The sequence below is a fragment of the Rhincodon typus genome, chromosome 24 (assembly GCF_021869965.1).
Source record: "Rhincodon typus isolate 14 chromosome 24, sRhiTyp1.1, whole genome shotgun sequence".
NCBI classification, from domain to species: domain Eukaryota; kingdom Metazoa; phylum Chordata; class Chondrichthyes; order Orectolobiformes; family Rhincodontidae; genus Rhincodon; species Rhincodon typus.
The window spans coordinates 4,206,516-4,228,613 of record NC_063355.1 but is presented as its reverse complement, the minus strand read 5'-3'; the positions used below and the strand labels follow the sequence as shown (position 1 = coordinate 4,228,613).

At 42.3% G+C, this 22,098-nt stretch overlaps 1 protein-coding gene across 2 annotated transcripts in view; it reads left to right on the top strand.

Moving 5' to 3' along the window:
- Nucleotides 1-6,644: 6,644 nt before the first annotated feature.
- The window catches only part of pisd (phosphatidylserine decarboxylase), a 107,030-nt gene continuing 91,576 nt past the window's right edge, over nt 6,645-22,098 (top strand). For both annotated transcript variants that reach the window (XM_048611351.1, XM_048611350.1), the window contains exons 1-2: nt 6,645-6,717; nt 13,414-13,487. In XM_048611351.1, the coding sequence (XP_048467308.1) occupies nt 6,662-6,717; nt 13,414-13,487 (130 nt within the window). In that variant the 5' untranslated portion in view covers nt 6,645-6,661. The remainder of the gene's footprint in view (nt 6,718-13,413; nt 13,488-22,098) is intronic.

Below are 22,098 nucleotides of genomic sequence, written 5' to 3'. Positions count from 1 at the left end.
CCAGAAATAATATTTTGAAATGAAAGACTCTCCTACAAGAACTTAATTCCGGTTCAATCATTTATAATTTTAAAGGCCTATCAGATCTTTAGTAAGCCTTCTCTTTTCAAAGGAAAGATCCCCCAGTCTAATAAATCTGTTCAAATTTCAGATCTGTGATCATTCTTATAAATCTTTTATGCATATTTTCCATTGTTTTTATGCCCTTCCTGCAGAATTGGAACAATGATTGTATATCCCAGAAGGAAGAATCAGTTGAAACCAATAGAAAACATGCACCTTATCTACCTGCCCTCTAACTAAGAATAACCAGTTTGAAATAGGAAAAACTAGAAGAACCGCTAAATCTAACTAGAAATAACTCTGGAACAAAAACAAAGTTGCTGGAAAAGCTCAGCAGGTCTGGCAGCATCTGTGGAGGAGAAAACAGAGTTAACGTTTCGGGTCTGGTGACCCTTTCTCAGAACTGTCCTGAGGAAGGGTCATTGGACCTGAAACGTTAAATCTGTTTTCTCCTCCACAGACGCTGCCAGACCTGCTGAGCTTTTCCAGCAACTTTGCTTTTGTTCCTGATTTACAGTATCCGCAGTTCTTTTGGTTTTTAGAAATAACTCTGTGCCTGAATATATCACCAGACATTGACTTTGATCAGTTGTGATTTACCTGTGAACTGTGAACTGTGAAATGTAGCTGTGAACTGGGGACTGACTGAGTAACTCAGACTCAATCCATCAGTCACCTCAAGCACTCCCTCACCACTCACCCACATTCAGACACTCACCCTGTCATGGACCAGACTAGACCCCCTCAAAATATTTTAAGAAGGTAGCCTAGACTCTAACTTTTTCTTATTTTTAAAGGCAAATGTGAAGTGCCTCTTCCAGATGCAATGCAACTGGTCCAACTACTTGATGCTAGCCAAAACACTGTCGTTAAAATACAACCAAAAAAAAAGGAGTTTGGGATAACTTAACTGTACTGGAAACTTAACAGAATAATAGATACAGTAACTATTACTAATTAACTGTTCTAATATAGTAACATCCCTTAAACACACCTCTTCACAAAAAAAAGGAAAATTCAGACACAGATTCTCAAATGCAGTTCTCCAATTTGGGAGGAAAACAATATCAAGAGAAAATTCAGGGAGAGTAGCAGCCAGGAGACATTCACTGAAACTTCCAACTCTATTGAGACCCCGAACAAAAACAAAGTTGCTGGAAAAGCTCAGCAGGTCTGGCAGCATCTGTGAAGGAGAAAACAGAGTTAACGTTTCAGGTCCGGTGACCCTTCCTCAGAACCCAATAGCTTCTGATGCTACTGAAAAACCAAAACCCAGATATCCTAATCTGTGAGAGCTGGCCAGACCCATTCAGGCTGTATAAAAAAAAGCCAAGGCCTCCCAAGCTGTTTACTCAAGTGGTCTGTGGGATTGTGTTCAATTATGACTGAGATTGGTGAGTGGTGCAAATAGCCTCTTTATTGAGCATCCTCAGTAGCACAGTTTGGAATCCAAAGTACAGTTTTACAGTGGCCTCTTTTATACGCTGTTTTTACATACATTAAAATTTTAGCATTATGGTGTTGCATTGTTGTATCTATTGTACACAAGTTTGTGTGACATCTGTCCTGGGGAAGCAGGAGATGGTTTGAGCACTTGCCAAATGCTGGCTGTTAGTCCTGATGGGATTAGAATGTCTGTCTGGTCAGAGCTTGCATAATTAAGAGATGTTAGTCTGTTTGTCTTTAAAGTTAGTAATGTAAGTAAAAATATTAAATAAGTGAAAAATTATATGTGCACTAAATAAAATTATAGAGGATATTAAACTGATCTCCCACAGCTGGATTGAGAGATTTCCTTTACTATTGCCGGTTCTGACAGTTCTTACGCATTCATTCATGCAGTTTCACGGAAGCGCTGTTTTGATAGTAAGTTTCTTAAGAAGGTAGTGGCCCTATTTAATATGTATTTAAAAAGTACGCACTAGTGGAGGAAACTGTTTGATGTTCTGCAACCTATTCAGGTCCCAAGAGATGGTTGCTAATGGCTAATTAATATTATAATCTTTCCATAGTTTCAAGTGAGTTATGGAGACATGATGGCAGGGATGGCACTGTTCTGAGTAGGTTACAATATTAACACTTATTCAGCGATAGCCTTTGATACAAAAACAGGTCTAAATGCTGCTTGCAGCTTGGGGTCGATAAGAATTGAAAGGTGTAAAGAAGTAGTAATGGGTTAGAAGGGATGTTTAATTTAGTTTAATGCAGTTTTATGAATGAGTGAATGGAAAAGCGGTATAGTAAACATAGTGCGCTTGTGAGTGATTTAGTAAAGAGTTATGAATGAATGAACAGACACGCAATATAGTAAACAAAGCTCTTGTGAGTTAGTTGGTAAAATGAATCAACATACAATATCTCACAGGTCTTAACTAGCCAGCTCAGTACCTTTGGTTCAATCTCCCTCCTAAAAGTAACCAGGACAAAATAACCTCTTAAAGTTACAGCATCATCACAACCCTCACTCAGACACTGACCTTCACTCACTATCACTTAGTCAATCACCCTCTCATTCAGTCACTATTTTCTCCCTCATTCACACGTTGAATCGTGCCAAGCCAGGCTCTGAACTGAAGCCTGGGCAGGTTCCTGTACTAGTGTATCATAATTTCACTGTGCTAGAACAGGACTTTTCTCTCCCAATGGATGTGCAAATTGGGTCACAAAATATGGGCCTTAGTTAATTTTTGTTGGAAAAGTAACTTTCCTCTGCCTTTCTGAACACAGCTATTTTTGAGTGGCTTTTTAACGCATTAGGGAGGTGTTGGGTTAAAAGCACTTAAATACATCACTGGTCCCCATTTTGAGAACCACAGATAGATTGTATTCTTCCCACACACTTTTTGCATGTGCTGACAGGGGTTTTGGAAGCCCTAAATAATACACCTCCTCAAGAGTTCACGACCACCAGGGGAAGCCTGCTCAGGAGTCAGAACGTTTCCGAATGTTAAGTGTAAAATGTTTCTACATCTTCGAATTAAATGCGGCAACTGAAATTAGATGCATTTTCAATGCAGTGATTCATCATAAGGCTCTGTCCTGCAAAAGTAATTTAACTACTACATTGTCCACCATTCAGTAAGTCTTCACATTACAATAGTTTTTCCCATTGGAGGAAGTGCCAGTTTGCATTCAGTATTCAGTAAGCTTTGCATGGTCAGGAAGGAGAGATCACATCCATAGTGAGACACAGCCCAAGTGAGTACATAGTTTGGGGAATTTGGAGGCGCATGGGAATTTGGTACAGAGGGGAAGAGGTCCTTTCCGCTTGCTGTTTTTAGCTCATAGCTTGTAGGGCTTTTTTTTAACAGGAGAAATTGAAGGCCAGGATCAGGGGTCCAGCACAAAAGAATGACTGTAATGGGCCAGATGTGAAAGCCTTACAACTACACAAACAGAAGGGAGACTTGAAGGAGTTAGATTGTGTGACAAAAACATAGAAATACAGGGAATGAATGGCACTTGTCTGTGAATATTACCACTTGTTCATAACTAGAAAAATAGAGTAATCCTGTGTCTGTTCTCGACACTATGAACATCAAGCACCATTATTTTTCATTTGTTAGGCTTTTATGTTTTTCTGCTTTTCGTTTAACTATTTCTAATTTTGTCATCAAACTAAACTTTTCCCTTTAAACTTTTTCCCAATTCTCCCCAAAATCATCTTTGCCCTCATACAGCAAAAAATAATTCTCTGAAACACATGGGATTCTTCACCCAGTCCTGGCTCCCTTCACAGTAAAATGTAAAGCATTTTACACATTAAAAGTTCAACATTTCCACAGGTATTCACAAACTCACCCAATTTTTATTCCATTAATCCTCAAAAATACCTCAAATCTTGATTTAGTTAGCCTGTTTCCAAGTGCTTGCCAAAGTACCCTTGGCATTGCAGAATTATGGAATTTTTTTTATTCATTCATGGGATGTGGCTATCGCATTGCTCATCCCTAGTTGCCATTGAGAAAATGGTGGTGAGTAGCTTTCTTGAAGTACCGCAGTCTATTTGGTGTAGGTACATCCACTGTGCCATTAGGGAGGGAGTTCCAGGATAGTGAAAGAATGGTGATATTTTTCCATGTCAGGATGTTGAGCAGCTTGCAGATGGTGGTGTTCCAATGCATCTGTTACCCTTGGCCTTTTAGAGTAGTCATAGTTTTAGAAGATGTTAGCAAAGAAGCCTTGGTAAAGTCAGCAGTACATCTTTTAGCTGGTACACACTGCTGCTGCTGAGCATTGGTAGTGAATGTTGGTGCCAGTCAAGTGGGTTGCTTTGTCCAGGATGGTGTCAAACCTCTGGAGTGTTGTTGGGGCTGCACTAATCCAGACAAGTGAGCAATATTCCATCACACTCCTGGCTTGTGCCTTGTAGACAATGACTTGCTTTGGGAAGTGAAGCAAGTTACTTGCTGCATGATTACTAGCCTCTGAACTGTACTTGTAGCCATAATATTTATACAGATAGTCCAATACAAAACCGCAGGAGGTTGATAGTAGGGGGTTCAGCAACAATAATGCCATTGAATGTCAAGAGACGATGGTTGGATTTTGTCAGGTTGGAGAAGTTCTTTGGCTGGCAATCATGTGGTATGAATGTTACTTGTCAGCCCAGATCTGGATGTTGTCTAGGACATGCTGCATTTAGGCATGGACTGTTTTTTAACCCAGTTAAGCCAAAGGTTTTGCCTGCCAGTTGTGTAGATTCTGTAGAATACTTACGATCCCATGGCATTACACAAAAGAGATCAGTGAATCCTCCTAGTGTCTTGGCCAGTATTCGTCCCTCAATCAACATGACCAAAAAACAATTAACTCACTGTTTCTGCCATCACATTTTGTGGAATTCTACTGTGAATATCAGTTCTCATTGTTTTCAATTAGTTGCATGTAAAATGTTGTGGGATATTTTTGAGAGATGCAATGTAAATAGTTCTCCTTTCATAGTGTGACCAGCTGAGCCCTGACTTCAGTGATGCATGAAAGAAAATGCACTAGTGCCTATGTGCCCTTTTCTCTTATTCGTATGTAAATGAATAACATACCCACAAACTCTGACCTCTGCTCCGTCTATACAATCTGCTTTCTGCGTTCAGCAGATATTCCCTGAACTAACGGATTTTCCTCTGCTTTTTGCCCGATTATGTCTATCTCCCAGTTACAAAGAATGATAAAAAGAGAATGGAGATGCATTACAGATTGGTACAACACCGAAGGGCAGATTTGTGCTTACTGTCAGTGTAACATTGGGCCTGGTGTCTCAAAAAGGAGGAAAAGTAAATGTAAATGAGAGCGGATTTGGGTATCAAGAAATTATCTGCATCATTTTCCTGGTATTCAGCTTGGAAATGGCTAAAACACGTCACTGAAAGCAGAACACCCCCATAGAATGATGAGGACCTGCATTTATATTGCACCTTTCATGACCTCAGGATGTCTTGAGAGCACTTTACAGTAAATCATTCACTTTTGAAATGTTGTTGCTCATGAAACATAGGGACGCATTACATGGCATGAGGTCTGAACAATCAGCAGTGAGATAATTTATAGTTTCAGTGATACTGTAAGAGAAAGAGTTGCATTCATATGCTGCTTTTCACAACCATTCAAGTATCATAACATTCAAGGCTATGGGTCGAGTGTGGGAAAGTGGGATGAGTGTAGGTAGTAGCAACTTTTGTGTTACAGACTTGATGGGCTGAAGGGCCTCTTCTGTGCTGTATAATTTTATGATTCTCATCATTGGATGTTTAAAAGTACTTCACAACCAATTAAGTACTTTTGAAGTGCTGTACTTTATGAAAAGTGCAACCAACATGTGCACAGTGAACTGCCACAAACAGCAATGCGATAACGGCCAGATGATTTACTTTTGGTGATGTAGATTTTGTAAATCTTTTTGTTCCTCGTGCACCCAAGCAGGCAGATGGGGCCTCAGTTTAATGGGTCATCTGAAAGACAGCGCTCTTTCACTACTGTGCTGGACTGTCAGTTTCTCGCCCTGGCCGTGGAGTGGAACTTGAACCCAGAACCTTGTGCTACCAACAGATCTGTGGTTGGTTGGTTGGTTGGTTGACCCAGATTTTGGTTAGTGCATTGGGATATCTGCCTCAGAGGTAGCAAGAACTGCAGATGCTGGAGTCAGAGACAAATCAGTGTGGAGCTGGAGGAACACAGCAGGCCAGGCAGCATCGGAGGTGCAGGAAAGTTGACGTTTCAGATCGGGACCCTTGTTGTCTGAAAGACAGTGAAGGGATACTGTGTCTTTTGCATCCATCTGGAGGAGATGGGATGTAGTTAAAGAGGCTCAGTCTATATCTTAGACATCAGATGTGATGGAGCTCTCCCTCCATGTGGTGCTGTCAGCCCAGACTGGCAGAAGTTGGGTTTGTTATTCCACAAACGGGCAAGTTAAGCTGGCTCAGCTGTCTCCCCCAAGGCACCTCACTGTTGCTGCTGCTGCTCCTCTCTCTCTCAGGCTGGCAGCTCCCGCCGTCACCATAGCAACAACCTCCCCGACCCGCATCCCGGGGCATCCTGGGAGGTGCTGGGAGCGGGGGCTCTGATTGGCCGAGAGGGGAAAGGGGGCGGGGATTCAGCCATGGCGGCCTCCGGAGCGGGGATGTTGTCAGCGCGGCTCCGGGCCGCTGGGCCCAGGTAAGGAGCGGGTACCGGGTGGGCCGGGCACCGCCGTGAATCTCAGTCTGAATCGGGGAAGGCTGGACCCAAGCAGGGGTGCCTCCTCATGACTGTCAGGCCGGTGTGATCGGGTCGGCGCTCACCCTTGCACTGGGAGCGCTTTCACCTCACCCGGGTTAACTCGGAATGAAGTGTCACAGCGAACCTCGTGAGGTCGGTCACTCCTTGTGATAACAAATGGCCCAACTCAAAGGACACCCACTGCCGCCCCCCCACCCCCGAACACACGCTTCTGTCAGTATAGGATCAGGAACACCCGGAGTGCAGTTTGCTAGAGATGTGAAGGCATTAGAAAGAGAGAAAATGCCTCAGACGATTCACGAGAATGGTTCTAGGAACGCGGAAATTTATGAAAAAGCTGGGAATTGTTCTCTTTGGAGAAGAGGGTTGAGAGGACGATTTGGTCGAGGTGCTCAAAATCACGAGGGCTCTGGGCAGATTAGGTACAGCTCTTACTTGTGGAATGCTTGAGGGTGAGAGGGCACAGATTTCAATTAATTGGCAAAAGAAGCAAAAACTATGACTAAAGGTTCTTGTGGTGCAGTGCTAATCTTCCAACCCCTGAATCAGAAGGCCCAGGTTCAAGTCCCACCTCGTACAGGAGTGTTTAATAGCAATCTGAGCAGGTTGATTAGAAAACATCTGTAATGCATCTATTCATTGTGTGGTGAAAGGTAGGTTTTTTAAATGGGACCAATGTGTAGAGTTGTGGACAAAGTCAGAAGTCACACTATACCAGGTTATAGTCCAATAGGTTTATTTAAAATCACAAGCTTTTGTAGTGTTGTTGCTTCAGGTGACTTCAGACTGCTGTTCCTGCATCAGGTGAAGTCACCTGATGAAGGACTAGTGCTAAGAAAGCTTGTGATTTTAAATAAACCTATCGGACTATAACCTGGTATTGTGTGACTTCTGACTTTGTCCACCCCAGTCCAATGCCAGCATCTCCACATCAGGGCTGTGGAAAGAAGAGAGAATGGTACCCAGTGAATTGCTTGTTTGGATAGTTGGTGTAGAGTCAATGATTTGTGATTCTGTGACATACTGGCAAACCAAGTGATTGTTAATTTGTACGTGGATCCCTTTCATCCCCTAGTTGAGCCACATTAGTCTGAATTGTAAAGTAGAAAATAAACACTTGTATTTCTTTAATTTGTTCTTGGCACTTTACAGCCAGTACTTTTTGAGGTATTGCAAAGCATGTGTGTACAGCAAGATCCAGAAGCAGTTATAGAGTCATAGAATCTATAGCACAGAAACAGGCCCTTTGGCCCAACTCACCCATGCCAACCAAGTTTCCCAAACTAAATTAGTCCCACTTGCCTGGGCTTGGCCCCTATGCCTCTAAACATTTCCTATTCATGTACCTATCCAAATGTCTTAAATGTTGTAACCGTACCTGCATCTACCACTTCTGGCAGTTCATTCCATATACAAACCACCCTCTGTGTGAAAAAGTTCCCCTCCTGTCCCTTCTAAATCTTTCTCCTCTCACCCTAAAAATATGCCCCCTAGTTTTGAACTGTCCCACCCTAGGGAAAAGACCTTTGCTATTCATCTTATCTATGTCCTTTATGATTTTATAAACCTCAATAAGGTCACCCTTCAACCCTCCTACACTCCAGTGAAAAAAGTCCCAGCCTATCCTTATAACTCAAGACCTCCATTCCCAGCAACATCCTGCTAAATCTTTTCTGAACCCTGTCCAATTTAATAGTATCCTTCCTATAGCAGGGTGACCATCCGGTAACTGATTTTAGTGTGATGGTTGAGGTAAAAATTGGCAACAGCATAGGGAGAATTTCTCTGCCTCTTTTTGAAGTAGGGTTCTAGCACATTTGCACCCCCTGAGAAGGTAGATGAATGTCCCGGTTTAACATCGCATCCACACTCCCTTCGTGCTGGATTATGTGTTCAGGTCTCTGGAATAGACTTCGACTGCTAACTTTCTGATTTGAAAGAGAATTGGTGAATCCTGGCCTTTAATCTATTCTAAGTATCAGTTCCTTGTCTTTCTTTCATTGCGGTTTGTTAATGATACAAAAATAGGCTGTATGTTTGGTGAAGAAGATATCAGTGGATCTGGTCAACTGAACAGAAAGATTGAATTCAGTCTGGAGAAGTATGAATTAATACATTTGAGAGGGTAAATGAGTCGAAGGATTACACAACTAATTAAAAAAAACTCAAAGAACTGCGGATGCTAGAAATTAGAAACAAAAACAGAAATTCCTTGGTAAACTCAGGTCTGGCAGCATCTGTGGATAGAAAGCAGAGTTAATGTTTCTGGTCCAGTGACCCTCCTTCATAACAATTGATTATACAACTGGTAGGATTTTGATAAATCTAGAGAAACATATGGACCTGTCCATGTCTGTAGACACTTGAAGGCAGCAGGACTGGCAGACAAGGTGGCCTAGAGGGCATAAAGGATACTTTCCTACATTTGGTCAAAGCTTTCGGTATAAATGCACAAATACCATACTGGAACTCTGCAATAAGCGCAACCTAGACTTCAGTTAGAGTCCTGGTTGCTGTGATCTCACACAAAAGAATACAGAAGAAATTTCAGTTTATTGCCAGGAATAAAGCGTTTTTACCATGAGGGAAATTTGGAGCTTTGTTTTCCATTGAAACAGACAGCTGAGGGGAGATGTAACTGATCTGTATAAAATGGAGGGAGTCTAGAAAATGGAAAGGGAGTAATTGTGACAATAACTAGAGAGTATAGATGTGAAGCAGTTGCAGGAAGGCTTTGAGAGGAGTTGCGTTTTTTCCACCCAGAGGCTCTGGAACTTACTACTTTAATGGTTGAGGTGGAAATCATTGTAGGGTTGGCTGCAAGAGCAAGATCTTTTACTTTTCTTTATTCGTTCACGGGATGAGGACGTCACTGGCTAGGCAGCATTTATTGACCATCCGTAATTACCCAGAGGGCAGCTAAGAGTCAACCACATTGCTGTAGGTCTGGAGTCGCATGTAGCCCAGACCAGGTAAGGATGGCAGTTTCCATCCCTAAAGGATGTTAGTGAACCAGAGGGGTTTTTCCCGACAATCGACAATGGATTCATGGTCGTTATTAGATTGTTAATTCCAGATATTTATTGAATTCTAATTCCACCATCTGCCATGGCGGGATTTGAACCCAGGTCCCCAGAACATTATCTGGATTAACAGTCCAGCGATAATACCACTAGGCCATCACCTCCCCATGCTGGAAAGTGGGATTAGGCTTTTTTTTCCCTTTTGGAGCTGAGTGGCCTCTGTAAATCTGTTTCCACTCCTCCTCATTATCCTGGTTTACCACATTACCTCTACATTGCATGTTTTAATCAAGTTGACAGGGTTTTATTTCTGCTTGCCACTCTTCCTCTCTCACATATACACCTGGGTACCCGTGCAGAGGGCACATGTGGTGTCTGACGGCACACTCAAAGCTTTTAGAGGCCATTGGGCATCAGGATCTGGAGTGAATTATTTCCCACCCTGACATTTCAACTTTATTCTCTAGCTTTGTTTTTAGTTAGTGTCTGAATGGGGTGTTTGTTTTCTTTTTAATCCAGTTCAATTTGTTTTGATTTTGCCAAGAGAGTGTTCAAATACACACATATATAGTTATCCAGAATGCAACTGTTTTATGGTGTGTGATTGGTTGAAATAAAGCTCTAACTAAAATGTATATGCCTGAACTTTGTCTGAAGGCATTTAATTTCTAATGTGCAACAGGGTGAGACTGAACCTTGAGAGAAGCAGGGATCAGACAAAAGGCAGATGGCAGAGGGGCTATTAGTGGGGGCTAGAGGAGGAAGAGAAGAGTTGGGGAAAGGAAATACAAGGAAAAGCTCAACTGCGATTGAAGCACCACAGCAAAGACTGCCTGGTCAGGAGCCCGAACCTGAAGCATTGTCCAGCTCCGATGAGTCGATCCTACGGCCACGGGTCCCTTTATCCTTTTTAGTCCCAGTGGGAGGGGAGGCAGTGACCTGTGATTGAGGAGGTTGTAAGTTCTGAAGTGAACATCCAGAGCCAGTTTACAAAGGTGACTAGGAGTCTGGGGTTTGTGTTTAGTATGTCGAGTGTATATCCTCAGCTTTTTCTCCCCTCCTCTCCAGGACTGCTTCTCTTGGCTCTCTTCTCTCTGTTTAGTTTGCTAGGGGGTCAGCTGAGATTCTTGCCCACCTATTCTTGGGATTTTCTCACCACATCCTACTCCAGTCTCAGCCTCATCAGTGCCACTCAGCAATGTGACGCCATGCTGACGGGTAACTCCATTCGTTGCCATTTCCCAGGGAGGGTGGAGGAAGCTTTAGGCAGCAGCAAGTGAAAAGAATTGTTCCTTCTCCTTCCCTTCCTTTCTTCCTCCTCCACTCGCTCTCTCACTTCCCTTCTCCAACTCTCCAACTTTGAAGTGTGCAGTGGAGATTAATTGGGGATAGGTGAGATTGTGTGGCCAATGAATCTTAATGAAAGGCTGAAGAGTTTGAATAGTGTTGTCCTCCTAACTTGTACGTTTATATGAATGAAATAATGTCAGCTGTGACATGGAGACTTTCTACACAGCGGGTACAATATACCATGTTAGCAGGTGTGCAGGTGAACATCTGTTTAATGTGGTATATTGTATCCGCTGTTCCCGATGTGGCCTCCTCTACATCAGGGAAACCAAGTGGAGGCTTGGAGATCGCTTTGTGGAGCATCTACGCTCGGTTCGTGACAAGCGACTACACCTCCCAGTCGCGAACCACTTCAACTCCCCCTCCCACTCCTTGGACGACATGTCCATCCTGGGCCTCCTCCAGTGCCACAACGATGCCACCCAAAGACTGGAGGAACAGCATCTCCTATTCCGCTTGAGAACCTTGCAGCCCACTGGTCTCAATGTGGACTTCGCAAGCTTCAAAATCTCCCCTCCCCCCTACCGCATCCCAAAACCAGCCCAGCTCGTCCCCGCTTCCTTGACCTGTCCGTCTTTTCTCCCACCTATCTGCTCCTCCCCACCTCACTGACCCACCCCCACTCCCTACCCCCACCCCCACTTCCTACCTATTAGCCTCATCCCCACCTCCTTGACCTGTCTGTTTTCCTTTCCACCTACCCGGCCCTCCTTCCCAACTGACCAACACCCATCCCAACTTCCTACCTACGCTCACCTTTACTGGCTCCATCCCCGCCTCCTTGACCTGTCTGTCTCCTCTCCACCTATCTGCTCCTCTATCCACCTTCCATCATCGCCTCCCCCTCTCTCTGTTTATTTCAGAGTCTCCTTTCCCTCCCCCATTTCTGAAGAAGGGCCCAGACCCGAAACGTCAGCTTTCCTGCTCCTGTGATGCTGCCTGGCCTGCTGTGTTCATCCAGCTCTCCACCTTGTTATCTTATATAGTCTGACGTTTGTTTTTATTTCAGATATTCATCCAATGTTTTGCTGATGGATTTACATTCACTACAAACTGTGCAATGTAAAGAATATGTTAATGAGGAAATTGCTGGACTGTGTTCATGTCTGCATAGTGTTAAAAATAACTTATGGGGGGATTTCATGTCATTAAAAATATTGTACACTGCTGTTATGATAAAATTTTTTACAATGGTTTGTTTTGTAGTCATGTGGGATTATTTGTAAGATGCATCCTCATTAACTCCTTTAAATTGTTGCTGTTCATGATTTTAATGACCAATGTTACATATGTTGGACAATATTTGTAAGCTGCTGCTAGCAACAGTGGGCATTATCATTTTACTAGGGCCTTTTGCAAACCTTTGGTGAAGTGATTTGTGAAACTTAAAAGGGGCAGAAAATAACATGCCTGATTGAAGGGGAGGATTTTGTGAGAATTGAGGGGCAAATAAGGGGTTTTGGAAACAGGAGAGCACCAACATCCATGAACTCACTCCCTGGCCCTAGTTCTATGCGCATTAGCAGTCTTGTATTTGAACTGGAATTGGCCATTTAGGGTTTTGGCCTATTCTGACAATTAGACCATAAAGTCAGGTTGAATGACCTTGCCTTGGACTCCCTTGAGTTTTGAAACACTCCTGAGCTAATTGAGGTTTAAAATTGGGCAAGGATTCAGAAGGGTAGGCAGAATGTATTTGCTTCGTTTTTGACAGTTCCCACAGTGGCATTGTAACAGATGCTCCCATCAAGGGAAACTTTCACTTTGGAAGAACCACACAAAGACGAAGCTTTGCCTTGTTAATAAAATGTCCACTTATGGCTGGGCTCTCTGAGATTGGAGCTTCCAGTATGGCTTTTATAGAATCCTTCAGTGTGGGAGCAGGCCATTTGGCCCTTCGAGTTCCCTCTGACCCTCCAAAGAGTATCACACCCAGACCCACACCCCTACCCTATTCCTGTAAGCCTGCATTTCCCATGGCCAATCCACCTGCACATCTTTGGACTGTGGGAGGAAAACCAGAGCACCTGGAGGAAACCCATGAAGTCACAGGAAGAATATGCAGACTCCACACAGACAGTCGCCTGAGAGTAGAATTGAGCCTGGGTCCATGGTGCTGTGAGGCAGCGGTGCTAACCAATGAGCCACCGTACTGCCCAGTGCTTTTGGAAGCACAGATTTCCCCTTTGCTCCAGTTTTTTGGATAAGGCATTGGTTGTACTGTGTTTTAATTGTACTGTCTTTTTTTCCTGGTTTCCAGGATGCTGTGGTCTGTACACCAACCCTTGCTGACTCCAGGCTGTTCCAGGCCGTGCACTCGGAACTTTTCCAATTGTGAGTATGCAATTTTGCCGGCTTGCTTTATGTTGACTCCTAGCAGTGCTTTTCAAGACCACAATCATGTGGCTGACCAGTGCTGTAGATCAAGGGTAGTGTAAATTTATGGAAATGTATACTGACCCAGGAATGTGGGTGGTGGGCTTTTGAAATGAACCCAAGCAGCCAACTTGCACACAATGGGACTCCATAGACTGCAATGATAAAAATGACCAGATGATAGTTTTTAAGCTATGTCAGTGTTAATCAGGGCATCAAAAATCTCATGGGTAGAACCCCTTACTTTTTTTTTGTAAAAGTGTCTTTGGATCTTCCAAGTTCATCTGGGAGAGCAGTCGGGACTTTGGATTATACACTCACCCAAAAGGTAGCACTGCTGACAATGCTTCACTCCTCAGTGCTGTACTGGATTGTTGGGTGAAATGATGTGTTCCATTCTGTGGAAAGGGGGTTGAACCCAAAATTCAGTGACCCAAAAGCGAGTGTTCTACATGCTGAACCACAGCTGACACTAAACTCTAACTCAATATTGGTTCAACTATGTTAGGCCAGAAGGGTCACTATAAGTCAATAGTGCTCTGAGTCCAGGTTAGTACATTCAGCATGGAAGATGTATTTAATCGGTGTTGGGACCGCAATTATTTACAATCTATATAGATGATTTGGAGTTGGGGACCACGTGTAGGGTGTCAAAGTTTGCAGATGACACTAAGATGAGTGGCAAAGCAAAGTGTGCAGAGGTCTGTGAAACTTTGCAGAGGAACATAGATACATTGAGTGAGTGGGCAAAGATCTGGCAGATGGAATACAATGTAAATAAATGTGAAGTCATACATTTTGATAGGAGTAATAGTAAAAAGGATTATTACTTGAATGGTAAAAAATTGCAGCATGCTGCTATGCAGAGGGACCTGGGTGTCCTTGTGCATGAATCACAGAAGGTAGGTCTGCAGGTACAACAAGTAATTAGGAAGGCAAATGGAATTTTGTCCTTCATTGCTAAAGGGATTGAAATAAAAAGCAGAGAGGTTATGTTGCAGCTGTACAAGGTGCTGGTGAGGCCACACCTGGAGTACTGTGTGCAGTTTTGGTCTCCTTACTTGAGAAAGGATGTATTGGCACTGGAGGGGGTGCAAAGGAGGTTCACTAGGTTGATTCCGGAGTTGAGGGGGTTGGCTTATGAGGAGAGACTGAGTAGATTGGGATTATATTCATTGGAATTCAGAAGATTGAGGGGGGATCTTATAGAAACATATAAAATTGTGAAGGGAATAGATAAGATAGAAGTGGAGAGGATGTTTCCACTGGCAGGTGAAGCTAGGACAAGAGGGCATAGCCTCAAGATTAGAGGGAGCAGATTTAGGACTGAACTGAGAAGGAATTTCTTCACCCAGAGGGTTGTTAATCTACGGAATTCCTTGCCCATTGAAGTAGTTGACGCTACTTCAGTAAATGTTTTTAAAAAAACGGTAGATTTTTTTTGAACAATGAAGGAATTAAGGGATACGGTGAGAACGCGGGTAAGTGGATCTGAGTCCACGAAAGGATCAGCCATGATCTTATTGAATGGCGGAGCAGGCTCGAAGGGCCAGACAGCCTACTCCTGCTCCTAGTTCTTATGTTCTTAATCTGCCAATGGGCGAAAGTTTGTGCAGTGAGGTCTATAAATGGCTGAAGCTTGCAGTTATCCCTGCTTCACAGATTTGGTTTGATTTATTATTGTCACATGTACCTAGGAACAGTGAAAAGTTTTGTTTTGCATGCAAAGTGCATAAGGGTAATACAGCGGAGCGAGGAATACAATGTTATGGCAACACAGAAGGCGCACAAACAGCGAGGTCAGCATTAAATTTAAAATTTGAGAGGTCCATTCAGAAGTTTGCTAACAGCAGGGAAGAAGTTGTTCTTGAATCTGTTGATCTGTGTATAATAGCTTTTATATCTTCTGCCTGACTGAAGAGGTTGGGAGAGATTATAACCAGGGTGGGAGGGGTCTTTGATTACGTTGGCTGCCTTTCTGAGGCAGAGGAAAGTATAGGTGGAGTCAGTGAATGGAAGGTTGGCGTGCGTGATGGGCTGGATCTTGGTGGACTAGTTAGAGGAGCGAAGACCCTATTCATGGCCTTCTGGTTCAGTCCCTGTACTATCTGCATCCATCTATGCAGCAGGGCTTGTCTGAGTTTTACCATCTGTAATTACTGCTGTCAGTAGCCCAAGTCCCTGTGCAATTAGCAATCATGCTCCTCTTCAAGGAATTGGAACATCTGATCCCCATAAAGAATGAGTTCAAGCCAACAGCTCTTCTGATGAAGTGGTAGTGTCCTTACCTTTGAGCCAGAAGGCCCAGTTCAAGTCCTATCTACTTCAGAGATGTGTAATGGCATCTCTGAACAGGTTAATTAGGAAAATATCCAGACTTCAGGCCAGAACAAGAGTGTTACCAACATGCATACAAGATCAAAATGACATTCTCTGGAGCATTCAGTCCTCTGCAAGAAAGACACTTCCAGTCACAAGAGTTCACTCAGTCCGGAAAACTAGAAACATAGGCCCAGATCTTGGGTCCTATTGAATACAAAACCTCACTAAAGGAATTTCAGCAGCTGGATGAGGATCTCATCATGGCCAACCCTAAGCAAGTGGATATCTGTAAATGTTCGAGTGTAACTGTTCCAGTGCAGCCTTGTTGTGCAATGTATAATAGAAAGAAAACATTAAATCCCAGAAGCACACAGCAGGCTAGGCAGAATAAGTTTGGAGATAGCAGTGTTTTTTTAAAATGGTGATCCTTTATTGGAGCTGTTAAGTTGCATGTCAGCTCAAGCGGAACAGTTACAAAGAAACTTAACCATTCGCCACAAGAGGAATCATGCTCTCAGCTTCTATCTTGTCAAGCCACACCAGAATCTTATTTCAATAAGATCACCACTGATTCTTCTAAATTCCAATGAGTATAAACTCAACCTGTTTAACTTTTCCTCATAAGACAATACCTTCATCCTAGTATCAACCTAGTGATTTTTCTCTAAACTACTTCCAAAGCAAGTATATCTCTTAAGTTAAGAGCCCAAAATGTACACAGTACAGTAGGTGTACAATTGGAGCAAGATTTCCCTACTTTTACACTCTATTCCCCTTCAATAAAGGCCAACATTGCCTTTCTAATTATTTGCTGTATCTGTATGTTAACTGTTGTGCCTCCTGGTAAGTATGTCAGTATACCTCTAGGAGATATGCTCATTATATCATTGCACCACGTACACCAATGCATTGTAACATGTGACCTGAGGGAGTAAAGATTCATGCTTTAATTTACTTCTTGAACCACCATTGATGCTGTAAATTACAATGTTGAAATGTTCTGAAGGTTGACTTGTTATGCATTGGCCAGAACCAGTGTGGACAGTTGCAATTGGTAACTAAATGAGTTGCAAAAGATCATTATCCAGGATGACCTGACAGTATTAACTGTTACCTGCAATCATTCATTCATTTTGGTCATACAGAGACAAACTTGAAGGTTATATCACAGCAAGTCTCTTTCAAGGACAAACAAGTTCTAAAACCAAAAGCATTATGCTGGGTTGTAATGTCAACTAGGCACTCATGGGTATTGAACGCACAAGATGGCCTAAAAGGTGAACCTATGTACTGGCTGAGCTGAGTCAGGATATTCAGCAACTTGAGTGCAGGTAAGGCATGCTAAATATGTCAACCCCAGAGCAGAGGGAACCTCTGCATTCACATGATGTTCCATCCACTTCTCTGATGATAGTAACAACAAATTCATTCACAGAGCATGGGGAAGATTACAGCTGCCTTATTTCCCTAAGTTTCCCAATGTTTGATGACTTAGCAACACGAGTGTGACCATTGCTGATGCAAGCTGTTTTCGGTTTATTCGGTGTTGCAGAACAGTGTCTCTGACAACAGGCCACAGATCACTGGCAAACTGTTTCAAGGTGTGAACTAAGGCAGGGCGTGACCAATATCACATTGTTACTCAACTATCTGCATTCAAAGGATCTAGCAGAACATGTACTTATTACCAAATCAATGATTATTAAGTGCCAAGCAACAAAATAAGGTTTCTGTCTTGCATTACTGCGTTTTTGAGCAACACCAATTGAGAAAGGATTACCATTCCCAGCACAACAATCCTCGGAAGGCACGTGCAAATGACCTTCTGCAGTGATCCATTGTCTAACCATTCTGAGACACACAGCATTCCTCTTCAAAGACAGAGAAGAATGAAAGATGCATGACATGCGAGGGTGTAGAAACTACCAAAACTGCACAATGGCACAGTATGAGAGTTATAAATGCAAATACAGATTTGGATACCAGGAAATGTTTCTAAAATATGCAACCAGCCAGATCATACAGAGTCATTGCATTGTGCTATGTTGTGAAGGAACAAAAGCCAGCTCAAACCAATGTATAGCACACCAATCATGCATGAGTATGTGGAAGAATGCTCTGATTGTATTGTGGTGTTGGGAGACACCAGCCATTTGCAACAGAGAACAGAGTGTACGTCTGTAGGTGGGTATATGATCACCAGAACAGGATGAGTTGTCAAACCCCTAAAGCATTACATTGAAGTTTGAAATGTTAGTTTTTAAACTGTTTTACCTGTTTGTACAATAATTGTATGTATGACCATGTTTATCTGTTTGGGATAAGCTTTTATCTTTGAAAAGAGGGGTCTGTTGTGTTTTGCCTCATGGACAGTATGTCAGCATACTTTTGAGACATACTCTTGATATTGTCACTACAACATAGCATGTGGCCTGAAGGCATTAAAAAAATTCATACTTCTGTAACTTCCTTCAATTAAAGCACAACACTCTCCTGGAATGAAACTCCCGTGCTGTTAGCTATTGGTTATTATTAGTTCAGGCTGATGAGTTTAAGAATGTAATGTATGTGTGTTGTTAGTTGTAAGAAACGTCTATTCGATTATTCAACACCACTGTATCCATGCCCAGTATTTTGTGTTGCAGGAGACAATATAGGCATTGCTGCATCAGGTAAAATACCTGTTGGAGGGAAATTCACACCATTAGCACTTTGTGGTTTGTTTACCAGGACATCCAAATCCTCTGTATCACAACATTTTGTATTCTCTCCACATAGGCAATGCTTTTCTGTTCTTCCTTACAAAGTGGGCCACCTTACATTTTTCCACGTTATATTCTAGCTACATTATTTCACAGTGACTAAAATTTATTTCTGTTGGAAGACTCTTTGTATCTTCCTCATAACTTGTTTTCATCTTATGTTTGCACCTCAGCAAATTTATGTGCAATGCAATCGTACCTTTCGTTTAGGTCATTATTGTAGATTGTAAATAGTTGAGGCCCTAGCATTGATCCTTTTGGTGCCTCACTAGATAAGAGTTTGCTAACCTGAAAAGATCCGTTTGCATGGTTTTCTGTTTGAGTTTGATTTATTGTTGTCACGTGTACTGCGATACAGTGAAACGTGTTGTTTTGCATGCTACACAGGCACACCGTACCATACAAAGTGCATCAGGGTAGCAGAACAGAGTGCAGAATACAGTGTTACACTTGCAGAGAAGGTGCAGAGAGAGAGAGATCAGAATTAACATTTGAGAAGTTGGTTCAAAAGTCTGATAGCAGCGGGGAAGAAGCTGTTCTTGAATCTTTTTGAGTGTGTAATCAAACGTTTATATCTTCTACCTGTCAGAATAAGATGGAAGAGCATATAAACCGGGGTGGGAGTGTTCTTTAGTTATGTCAGTTGCTTTCCCGAGGCAGCTGGAAGTCAATGGATGGAAGGCAGGTTTGTGTGATGGACTGGGCTGTGTTCACAACTCTCTGTAGTTTTTTGTGGTCTTAGGAAGATCAGTTGCCATACCATGCTGCGATGCATCTGTAAAAATTGGTAAGTTTCCGACAGAATTAGTAAAGTCATTATCTATACTAATGATTAATCTTCAACGCAATGAGACCTTATGCGGGAACCTTTTATGGGGAAACTTATCAAATGTCTTTTGGAAGTCCCCTTTATCCCTTCTGCTTGTTATATCTTCAAAGAACTCTAATAAATTTGACAATTATGATTTCCCTTAAACAGACCATTTTGACATCTTGATTGTGTTGCGAATTATAATAAAAATGAGAATGAGTTATGAATGAAAATGTAATGCCGTTCAATTTGCAAGAGCAGTTGTCGCTGTGAATATCCCCATTGTTGAGCATTGTGAGATGCAGGTATGATGTAACGATTGCAAGTGAAGAGTGGACAATTCTTCTCCACCTTCATAGATACTAGTGACCAATCAGTTTAGTTTCCTCCATGCACATCAAGATGTGACTGTGTGCACCAAACACTTCAAAGGCTTCTGCAATTCTAATGCAAAACCATTAGTTTTGTAATACCTGTGCACAGAATGACTTGTTCTTCTAATCAAGCTGTTCCAATGCTGCAATAATACTGGCAAAGTCGAAGTTTGTCCAGGTATTTCCTCTCAAAAACCAGGGTAAATTTAATTCTTACCAATTCCTACCCTCACCATCTGCATCTTGTCATCAATATGATGGTAGGATTCATCAAATAACTCCTTCACCGATAATCTGTTCACTGATATTCTGTTTAGATCTGCTCGAGTCATCTGCCTTGAGTTGTCTTAAGAGCCTTGATCTGCACAAGGACTGAATGCCGCAAGAGAGATACAAGTGGTTACCCTCAACATAGGTTACACTGGGAGAAAGCAAGAATTGCAGATGCTGGAGTCAGAGTCAATACAGTGTGGAGCTGGAGGAACACAGCAGGTCAGGGCAGCATCAGAGGAACCCTTGATCAGGATTGGTCTATTTATGGCCATGGGAAGACTGTGTTCCGCCAGTCAACGCAAGGACCTGGGCAATATCCAGGTTCGAGTTACAAATGTAGGTAACATTTTTGCCAAGAAAAGGCGATCATAACTGTTGCTGTTGACCAATGACAGTACTGCCATTATAAGAATTCCCCACCATTAACATCTTTGGCATCATCATTGTCCAGAGGCTTAACTAGTGAATGATCGCTCCCAAGTTTCCTTGTTGAGATGGAATTGTTTGGCTGAAATACCTATTATTACAGCATATGCCCTCATACTGAGGGAGTTCTTTAAGAGTTGGAGTTTTCAGAGTAGAAGCCTGACTTAAGGACACACGCACACGCACACACACACACACACTGTGTGTGTGCGTATGTTGTTAAAGAATGGTGTTTCCTACCTGCCTGGGTCTGACACTGTGTGCATGACCCAGCGATAGATACAAAAAGCTCATCCTCGGGTATGCGACCTTACTTAGAATAAAGGGGTTATGGTGTGCACCAGCACACACATATATATGACTCATGATTTAAAAAAACACCAGCTTTGAAGCTACAAGGTTCCTGTGGGGGGCACTGTTGATTTGTCAGGGGTCATTAGATGAACCGTCTGCTCTTGTACACACCCTAGTGGCTCTGCTCTGAACAGCAGAGGACATGATGGAGAGCATGCTCTTACCAATGGGACCTTTTGAGTTTCTGGGTTTGTAAAATAAAAATGTAAGGATGTTGGCACATACCTGATATAGCTTCACCTAGCTAAATATCTGAATTCAGAAATTAAGGAGGAACCTGAACTGTTAATGTTTCCAAGGGTCCCAACCGAAACATCAGCTTTCCTGCTCCTCTGATGCTGCCTGGCCTGCTGTGTTCATCCAGCTCCACACTGTGTTATCTAATGCTTCCAGTTGTTTTATTTAGTGTGGTGTTATAAGAACATGGAAATTGCTGGACAAACTCAGTGAAGGAACTGGGGGTGATAACTTGTATTGAGGATCAAGATGTGGGGATAGTCAAAACGTGGCTACACGCAGATCAGGATCGACAGTTGAATTTTGCAGGTTAGACAGAACGGAAGGAAAAAAGGGGTAGCTGTACAAAGTAGAATTGACATGGCTAAACAAAAGGAAGTAACAAATGTTGAGATAGAAACAATCTATGAATTGAGATGAAGGGTGAAAAGTTATCAATGATGTAGTCTAATCTACCAATCACCTAAGAGGATAAAAGGAATAAATATTTAGGCATTTAATCAGAGAAGATTTCGACCATTTCAGAATAAACTGGAAAGATGAGAAGAGGAGGAACAAATTAGAGATTTTATGTGTTCAATCCACTGAGTGGAATTACTGCTGAATCTGGTAAAAGAAAATACACCAGAGCAGGGACGGGAAGTAAGCGCTGGGGAGTATATATGCAATAGCAGCCACAACTTAGTTTTAAATAACTGCAGAAATAATAAGTAAGACAAAGACAGAATTAATAGATTGGAAAAAATGGTCGTTTTTAAGGGATCTGAATGGAATTAAGTAGGGTAATTGGGGAAAAAAGAAAGAGGCCACGGGAAATGTTTGAAGCTGTTTAATAGTGTTTGAGACAATTACTATCCTCTCTCTCATAAAAACCAGAACAAACTGACCAATTAGTAACTAGAATGAAGGCAAATAAAGCAAGTACTAAGTAATCAACAATAAAACAGAGGGAAATGAAAGGAGCTGCTAAAAGCTTAGGAAGTAATGTTTTTCAAAGCAGCAGAGAGGAA